The sequence below is a fragment of the Psittacula echo genome, assembly GCF_963264785.1.
Source record: "Psittacula echo genome assembly, chromosome: 5".
NCBI classification, from domain to species: domain Eukaryota; kingdom Metazoa; phylum Chordata; class Aves; order Psittaciformes; family Psittacidae; genus Psittacula; species Psittacula echo.
Genome location: NC_137739.1, coordinates 69599943 through 69608964, shown reverse-complemented (window position 1 = coordinate 69608964; position 9022 = coordinate 69599943). Strand labels below are relative to the sequence as shown.

General features: G+C 47.3%; 1 protein-coding gene across 1 annotated transcript in view; it reads left to right on the top strand.

Moving 5' to 3' along the window:
* Positions 1 to 498: 498 nt before the first annotated feature.
* Positions 499 to 9022, top strand: part of JAG2 (jagged canonical Notch ligand 2) — a gene marked incomplete at both ends in the record, with an annotated part of 67970 nt that continues 59446 nt past the window's right edge. The window contains 2 exons of the mRNA XM_080619023.1: positions 499 to 831; positions 1088 to 1411. Of these exons, the coding sequence (XP_080475149.1) occupies positions 499 to 831; positions 1088 to 1411 (657 nt within the window). The remainder of the gene's footprint in view (positions 832 to 1087; positions 1412 to 9022) is intronic.

Genomic DNA, 9022 nt, shown 5'->3' with positions numbered 1-9022 from the left:
TGTGGGTGCATGAACGATGCTGGGGCACTCCTACCCCAAGCACTTCTTGGCTGATGTGTTTGCACCACATGTGCTCTTCTATGCTTGTGCGTGCAATACACCCTGCACAGCTCCATCAGTGTGGGTGCACATACCGTGTGCTCCACCTCGGCCAGGGCGCTCCTCCGCAGTCACGGGTGCTTCTCTAACACTGTGGGTGTGAGCATTTTGCGCGCTCCTCCGCGGCGGTGGCGCGTTCACACCACCCCGCACACCACCTACATGGGGGTGCGCGCACCCCACTTGTGCTCATCCACGCCCAGCGGGCGTTCCCCCATTCCCCCCTCCCGCCTGGGGCTGACGGACTCCCCACTACCAGCGGAGTGGGGCAAGATAGGGGGGCGCCGTTGTTACTCGCCGCCTTTAAGAGCCGCGGCGGGAGCGGCGCTGGCCCCACCCGCCGGTCGCGGGGCCGGGCCGTCCCCCTCATTAATATGAAGGCAGCGGCAGCGGCGGCGAATGGGTAATGAAGCTGTCACTCTGGCACCTACTTGTTGGGTGTCTGCGGAGCTGAGGCGCACAGAGAGCGAGCAGAGCCCGCGGGAGGGGAGCGGTGGCGGAGCGCTCCGGGCGGCCCCGCCGGCAGCCCATGCCCTGCGCCCCCCGGCGCGCTGCGGGCGGCTCCCTCGCCGCCCATGCCGCGAGCGGCCGCTGGTCCGTGGCCGGTGGGCTCGGCGGGCTCCTCTGAGGCGGCGGCGCGGAGCAGCAGGCATGCGGGGCGCCGGCCAGCAGAACCGGGCCCCCTGCGCCGCTGCGCTCGGCCTGGCGCTGCTCCTCGGCTCCTGCGTGCAGGTAGGGGGGCGCGGGGGGCTCCGCTCCCGGCTGCGGGTGGCGTGTCTACCTCCGCTCCGCTCCCTTTCCACCTTGCGCATGTCCTATGTATGCGTGATATTTTTGTTTTATAAAGATGTGCCGCCGTCGCGGGGTTAAACCCCCAGCCGGCGAAAGTTGCGGGGGCCGCAGACTCGCCGCAGCCTCGCGCTCCTGGCGCTGCCCGCCCCGGCCGCGGTAGTAACGAGGCTCTCTCCCCTTTGATTTTTATTTTTAGGTGTCCCGGTCTACGGGCTATTTCGAGCTGCAGCTTAACTCGGTGCGGAATGTAAACGGCGAGTTGTTCAATGGGGAATGCTGCGATGGCATGAGAAGCCCCCAGAACCTGGACTGCGCCCGGGACGAGTGCGACACTTACGTGAAAGTCTGTCTCAAGGAATATCAGGCCAAGATCACACCGGTCGGACCCTGCAACTACGGATTCGGATCTACCCCCGTTCTCGGTGGAAATATTTTCTATTTGAACAACAACAAGTACTCCTATCAAGGCAGAACCCCCGAGACGGGCAGGATTGTTATTCCCTTTCAGTTTGCGTGGCCGGTAGGTTGTTGATGATCGCACTCTTGTTACCGACCCTGTTTAGTGTCCCATACATCCCCCACCACCCCCACCTGGCGTGGGTTCCTCGGCGCTGCCCGCTCTCCCGTTAGGAAACCGGGTGAGCCGCCGGTGCGCTGCCTTGAGCGGGTCCGGCCGCTTCCCGGGGCTGCGGGGCACGGCCGGCGGTATGGGGGGATCTGCAGCCCTCGCCCCGCGGAGGGGCGCTGGGGCCGCGGCGGCGGGGCTTTGCTGGAGACGGCCCAGGGGTGCTGGGGAGCTGCTGCGGGCTGGCCGCATGGCGGGCTCCCTCGCGGGCGGCAGGTGCGTCTCGCGGGGGCTTGTGCGCCAGAAATTACGGAAAATTAACGTTTTCTAGGGAAAACACCGCGGGGAACCGTCCCGGGAGCAGAGGCGCGGCTGCGGCGCTCTGCGCGGCCCCCGGCAGGGGGCGCTGCCGGGCGGCGCAGGTGGGGGCGCGGGGCGCGTGCCGCGGCTCGCGAAGGGCGCGAGCTGCCGCTCCTCCCGGGGCGCGGGCGGGGCCGGGCTGCTGGCGCTGGGGGCGGAGGGGGCGGGGGCCCGGCGCGTGCCCTGCGCAGCGACCCCCCTTCCCCCGCAGCCTGCGCACGCTGCCCTCTCCGAGCGGCCGGGCCCCGCTCCGCTCCTGTCACAGTCCGTGCCTCTGCGGCCGTGCTGCTGTCCCGTCCCCCGGGGTACCGGGGGTGTCTGTGGCTCAGCCCCGTGCGCCGCCTGCCCGAGGGCGCGCACCCGCAGGGGCTGCGGGCCTAGGCTTGTCCCGGCCCTTGGAGGACGGAGCGCTTCCTCCTGCCTTTCGGGGACGCGGGGTGCGGAGAGGGGCTGGGCAGGAGGAAGGGCCGGGCTTCCTGCCCGGCTGCAGGCAGGTAGGGTCCTGCAGCGAGGTTCACAGCTGCTGGGTGCTGCCCTTCCAAGTGGGCCACGGGGTGGAAGCTGGCAAGCTGGGAGGTGCCGAGGCATGGGGATGGTGCAGCGCTGTCGCTCCGGGGGGAGATGAGTATCGGAAGCCCCGGTACCCTGCGGGTCGCGTTTGGTACTTGGTGACCGATGTGGAATGGCCCTTGCCCTCCTCTCGAGACATGTAACTTTTCGGATCTTTGTTACTTTGAAAATTGCTGCTGCTCACTTGTATTTCGTGCTAAAGGAAACTAGTCTGCATATATTGCTTAACTTTCTGTGCTACCAAGGGCCCTCCAACCTGATGCTCGTGCACCTCAAGAACTGATTGCTATTTGCAATAAAAGGTTTTGCTGGAGTTAGATAGTTAAATAATACAACCAATAAATTTCTCTGCACAGAGATGCTTACATTCTGGTTGCCAGGTTGGGGTGTTCTGATTGCCTTTGTTTTGTCTTGTGGCCTCATGAACTTAGGTTTCTGTTAATGGGTATAGTCAATACCGTAAACCCAGGGTATTTAGAACTCCACTCACAAGTTGTAAGATCAAAGGGAATATTACGATTCTTTCTCATCTTTATTGACCATTTAATGCAGACTTGATGAAATCATAAACTCTTCAGTAGGAGGTTTTGGTAACATTAGCACCTCAAAATTTATATGTTATCTACATGAGGAAGTAAAGGTAACTTAACTCCCGCTTTTATTTTGCCAGTTCTAGTACTGCTACTTGAAACTAGAGGAGAGTTTGATAACCTGTGCAATGCAGGTCCTGAAGCTCAACCTCCTTCGGCTTTTCTCTGTTGAACTAAACACATTCTTACCTTGCAGCTGCCGGATATTGTTGTTCTATGCTCATCCAGTCCTAAGAAAGGTCTGTTTGACCTACCTCTTGCAGGTAAATTGCCACAGTGTCTCTAGCATACAGTGCCCCATCTACTGCTGTTTCTTGTATTGTTGCCTGCAGTGTTTTAAAGGACTTGGTATTTAGTCAGTCTTTTCACTGTTTGGTTTTAGGGTTTGTGTTTTTGTTTTGGTTTTTTTTTTTTTTTTTTTTTTTTTTTTTTTTTGTGTAGCTATTACAAAGCAGCCTGTAAGTTATTTAAACAGTGCCACTGCAGTTCAGTGGGTGGCTAGCTGATTTTTGGAAGGTTTACTGAATACGCTCCCTGCCCACCCTTGATTCTAAAAATAAGCTGTGGAGTAGTTGTACTTTTAAAAACAGTCCCTGTACTGCAGGCTACAGATGCGCTTATGGAAAGATATTCTCCTTTATGTTGTGGTTACACCTTGAACTCTGCATCCTGGGGGATGTGGCATCTTTGTCACAACTGTAGATAAGCCATACAGACTCTGCAAGGAGAGACTCAATTGTAATGCTAGTCTAACACAAGTGGTTTTTTTTTTAAAGTAGATTTTGTTCCTGGGTTGAGTTTCAACTCCCTGGGGTGATCTCAAAATTGTTCTCAAATAATATTCTCTCTCTACTCATGTTTGCAAAGAAACAACAATAATATGGGCATAATCTTTCCTTATAATGCTTTTTTTTGCTATGCAACTGTAATGAAATTAATGTTCCATTATTGAATATGCTGGGAAGGAACAAAACTAAACAGAATCAGAAATTATGCTCTTCACTTGTGAAACACATTTGCCTTGGTACCAGCAGTGAGCAAAGGGACTTATTTCAGTAGTTGTATATTGGATTTTTAAGACTGAGAAATCCAACCCTAATGAAAGCCAGCACTGGTGTATGCAGACTTCTTATTGAATAGCATCTGAATGATAAATCCCTCATGTATGGAGGCAAATGTATAAATTGCTTGGGGGAGGCTTTCTTTATCTGTTTGATAATAGTGCAGTGTCCTGAGCTAGCAGTAGCTGTAAGGAAAGTAGTATCTTGAAAGGTGGAGTCTTTGCCTTGGTTTTGTTATACTGATTTCTTTTTGTGGTTTTTTGTTTTGTTTTGTTTTATTTCATATGGTAAATTTTTTCTCTAAAGTTTGGACAAGTTGCTTCTGTAAAGCTGTAGTACCAGAGCTTAGTGACTTCTACTTCTTGATACAGTGTCAGTTATCTAGTTTATTCCTATTTCCTGTCTCTTTTTAATATCATTAGTCTGATCTCTGATTTGCAAGAGGAGCTTGGGATATTGCCAAAAAGTTCTTAAAATTGCTACCTTGGGATACATCATCCACAGAAATCTGGCAGTGGGAGAGGCTGAGGAACAGCTAGAACAATACAGCTGTCTTCTTCACACATCTACCTCACATTTTTTTCTCTGCCTCCTGCTGTAAAACTTGAAGCTTAATGCTCGTTTGAGACTGTTAACAAATAAATGATGCAATTAAAATTTATGTGGAACTTTAAAACAAAGGAAGACAAAAGAATTCAAGTAGCTCTGAAGGATTGATTCTGGTCACCCACACAGTTTAGGTTTGTTAGTCTTCAGCATTTGTTTTTGGTTTGTTTTTTTTTTTTTTTTTCTTTTTGATGTAGCTGTTTGCTTAGAGACTGAAGCTTCAGAAGTACCTTGCACAGCAATATTAATTACAATTAGGTTATTGCAGAGTTTTAGATTTGGATTTAATTGAAAGTTGCTTCTGAAGATGATGTTTTAAAGTTATAGGCATTCTGCAGGATGGGTTATGAGGAACCATTTTTCATACTCCTTTGCTAGATGCCATGAAATGGAGTTGTGTGTGTGGTTTTTACCTCCACCCTGTTCCTTCCCTCGGGGAATTCACAGCTTTTCCAGCACTATAAATATTGGTATGGCATCCATTACTTCAGTTAATTAGTCATATAGAGGAATTGTTCTGACTAGTTGTGGATGTTGAAATCATGTATTACGGTATGCATCACTGTATCCCTTCAGCCCCTCTTTTTCTGGGATTCTAGTGTGACAGGCAGGGCAGTGTCCATATGGGGGGCAGTATGCACTGAACTCTACAGGTGAAGTTCCGAATTCAGGGCCTTGGTGATAAGTAGCAGAAAGAAGCAGTTTCACTTCTTTTTCCTTGATACTTAGCTAGGACCTGTCTGAAGAAGGGGTAGTGGAGGTTCAGGCAGTCCTTGTAATTTGCTTGAGTAAAGGGTGCTTTCCCCACTAGAATGTGAGCACTAATTTATTATTTCTGTAATCACTGATCTTACATTTTTCCTACTCCAGATGTGATTGTAGCACTTCTCTTCAAGCTTCTGAAGTACTATTAACTTTTGGGTAGATAAAAATGTGTGAAAGTATATAAATGTAACACCCAGGTTCTGTGTGAGTTTCATCCACATGCAGTCCACATGTCTCATCCAAATGCCTGGAAGGGTTCAGTCTTGATCTGAAACACACACAGGAGTGTGAACCGTCAAATATGTGTAAAGCTGTTGAGAGGATAACTTGGCTGCAGCAGTAAATGTTGAATTTCTTAGAAAGCAGCCCCTCCTATGCCAGAACCTGAGCAGGAATACTTGACCTTATAGCTTTTATTACTTAATGAATACAGTGTTTTGCTTGTCACTTTCAGATGTCTGCTTCAGTATAAGATTCTGTATCAAGCTCAGTTCTTCTAATTTGAAAAGCAAAGGTGGTCAGGCCCTGGAAGGCATCTAGCCTTGAAGTGTGTTATCTGGGATCCATAGTGCTGGTAGGGAACTAGATAACCTGAGTGTAGGAAATACTCTTCTCTATTTTTGTCTGGCTGGTAGATCCACAGTTGGTCTACCTTCTGTCTTAACACAGCCGGCGCTACTCTGATCAGGATCTTGTAATGAAAATATCCTGGATTAGGTTACTGTGTGCTCCCTGACAGAGTAAACATGCATCCTGTCAGCTTGAATGACAACCCTTCGTAGCAGATATGCTTAAATTAGGCAGGTTAAAGTTTGGCCATTTAGCACTGAAAAAAGCACTTGTACACAGCTGTACCTGAGGAGCAGTAGAGGTATACTTTTCTCATGAAGAAGATCAGGATTTCAGAAATGAAGCAATCTCGAGTGAAACACAGCAAGCTTTACCTCTAAATAGTTATTTGCCCCATTGAAACTTCCTTTTGAAAAATAAAGTATGTGCAAATGCACAGTCCCAAGCAGCACCTGAGGGCAGGGAATAAGAAGTGAGAGCAAGACCTTGAGCAAAAATTCACCTGGTATAGTGATGGGTTAGTGTGCATGCATCACACCTGTTAGAAGAGGAAGTCAGCATGGAGAAAAATGTAGTTCATCAATATATGGCTAGCAACTACAAAGTTTAATGTCTGACTTGTCAGCAGCCTAACTTTTTTCCCCCAGGTGGAAGCCTCTGCTGATAGCACAAAGCTTCCTTTTTAATACTTCAACAGTTTTTTGTTGTTTGTTCTTCCCTGAACTTGCTGCTTGCTTGCTTGCTGACTGCCTGATGGGCTTGTCCATAGACTCGGGCTCTGTGGAACTGCCATGCTTAAACACCTATGGTTCTTGAGCTTGTAAAACATTCCCCTGCCTGTTGCTTTCATGGACAGGTACATTGTGGGTTAGAAAACATGGATTCATGCTTCCTCAGTCCTGGGGCAGTAGGTAAGGCAATTGAATGCTTTTACCTGCTCAGTACTGTGTTTGCCCTAAAAACTTTTTTGGTCATAAATGAAAGGTGGAGGTTGGGGGACTGGTTTATTATAAAAATGGTATCTCTTTAGTTTCAAGTGACACAGATGCAAAGAGTAGCTTTCAGGTTTTGTTGTGCTCTGTCTTAAAGTAAGGTAATTGGGTGATGTTTTAGGGGCTGACTTCAGTGATGCTGGGTAGTGGCAACTCTAGTTGATTTCAATAGCAGCTGCAGGTGTCACCTCTAAAAAAGAATCAAGGCCTTAATGGTGGGCACTTCAGAACCACACTTTGAAAAAGGGATTTATTATTGGCATGCTGTGTGTGCCAGCAACTATTTGCAGCTTGCTCAAAATAGGAAGCCTAAAGGCTTATGTTTCATGTAACTATAGAAAATCTATCTTCTAATTTTAAGCAGAAATGTTATTTGCACTCCTAATCTTTTGTTTGTGGATGTCACTAAATCTGGAATTTCTTATGTCTTTGAAATTAATATGCCTCAGAGGACAGTATTCTGCTAACTATTTAAGCTTTTATACCTTTTAAGGTTTTTTTGAATGTCACAGAGATGTTCAGATAGTAAAGAACAGTTCTATTTATACTCCTTGAAAGCTTCCTTAAGTAAACACTTGCTTATTTATTGGAAACACTGAGGCTGAACTCAGAACTTGCAGACAAGCTATCTTACCTCCCAGACACTGACAGTGGTATGCTTATACACCTCTTGTCAACTTTCTAATCTTTATTCCAGAAAGTACTCCAGCCAGCCTATCTGTGAAATGCTACACTCTTAGCCATGCAGCTGGTGTGGGCATTAAATCTTTGACTGAAAATGGAATAGGTATTAGTCAGGATTACTCTTACACTAGAGGATGTGAGCTGCAGAAGAGGGTGAGGTAGAAATAGAGCATGTTCAATTCACTGCAGTGGGATGGAGGCTTTGTAACACTGTCTTTGGGTTGTTTGAAGATGTTTCAAACACTATTTTATATTTAAAAAAAAAAAAAAAAGGTCTGCATATGCGAGGTCTGCTAAAGACATGACTACTTACAGCTTTAATCTTAAACAATCAGGTTTATCTTTAACATAGGCAGTTGGAGTAAAACCATAATTGGTTGTGTTTATATCAGGCTTGTGATGTTTGTCCTAATTGGGCTCTCTTCCCACTGTATTGTAGGCTTTCTGAGTGATCTTCTGAAGTTCAGGGGAATCTGTTGCTGCAGATGTTGAGAAGCTTTGTGTTGTAAAAGGTGCCTTCTGTGTTTGATGCTAATGCCTGTATACCTTGCATGAGTACAGCTCACTTTGAGTTACTACTAGAGTTCGCTGTCTGTCAGCACAAAACCTGCAAAAAATTAAGCTTCTGTCAAACAATAAATGATGTGAAATAAGTTTTCTGTATGTAAAAAATGCAAAAAATGGTGTAGTGCATTTTTTAACCTGCTTGTTAGTCAGTTTTTATAAAGTCTGTCTTGTGTAGGGAGGATTGTATTTGAGACAGGTGTGCATGGTAAATGATAATTTAATTATTTTTTTTTTTAAACTTTTAAAATTACTTTTGTTTGTGTTGTCCCTGTAGGCCCATGGCTGTCTGGCCCCTGTTTTGAGAAATGCCATCAAGTCATTACCTGTATGTGAGATGACTGGAATTCATCCTTTTTGTGCAGTCTATCTTCTCTTGTTTTTCCTGTAGGTGTTACTTTGTGCAAGTGTTGGCTCTGAAAAACATGCTATGAACATCCTTTAGAAACTACTGTTAAGTTTTTAAAGCAGCTATGATTGCACTGTATACTTAGTCATCTGCAGAAGCTTTAAATTACTGTGTGCCTGAAAGCTTCTTTCCCTCCTGTTCTGAAAACAAGACCAGTGTTTTGTCAACTCTGTGTGGGTCCTGTTTGCATTGCTTGCTCTAGTTCAGAGCTGCTCAGCCTACTGAAAAGACTAAAAAGGGGGCTAACTTTCTTGCTAATGAGCCAATTTACTTTCTTTGGTCCTCTCCAATTCTAGCTGCTAGTAAACCTCTGATCTGGAACAAGCTTGGGAATACACTTTGGAGAAAGAGAGGCTGCTTAAAGGAGTGAGGGATAAGGGTATACTGGCATTGCT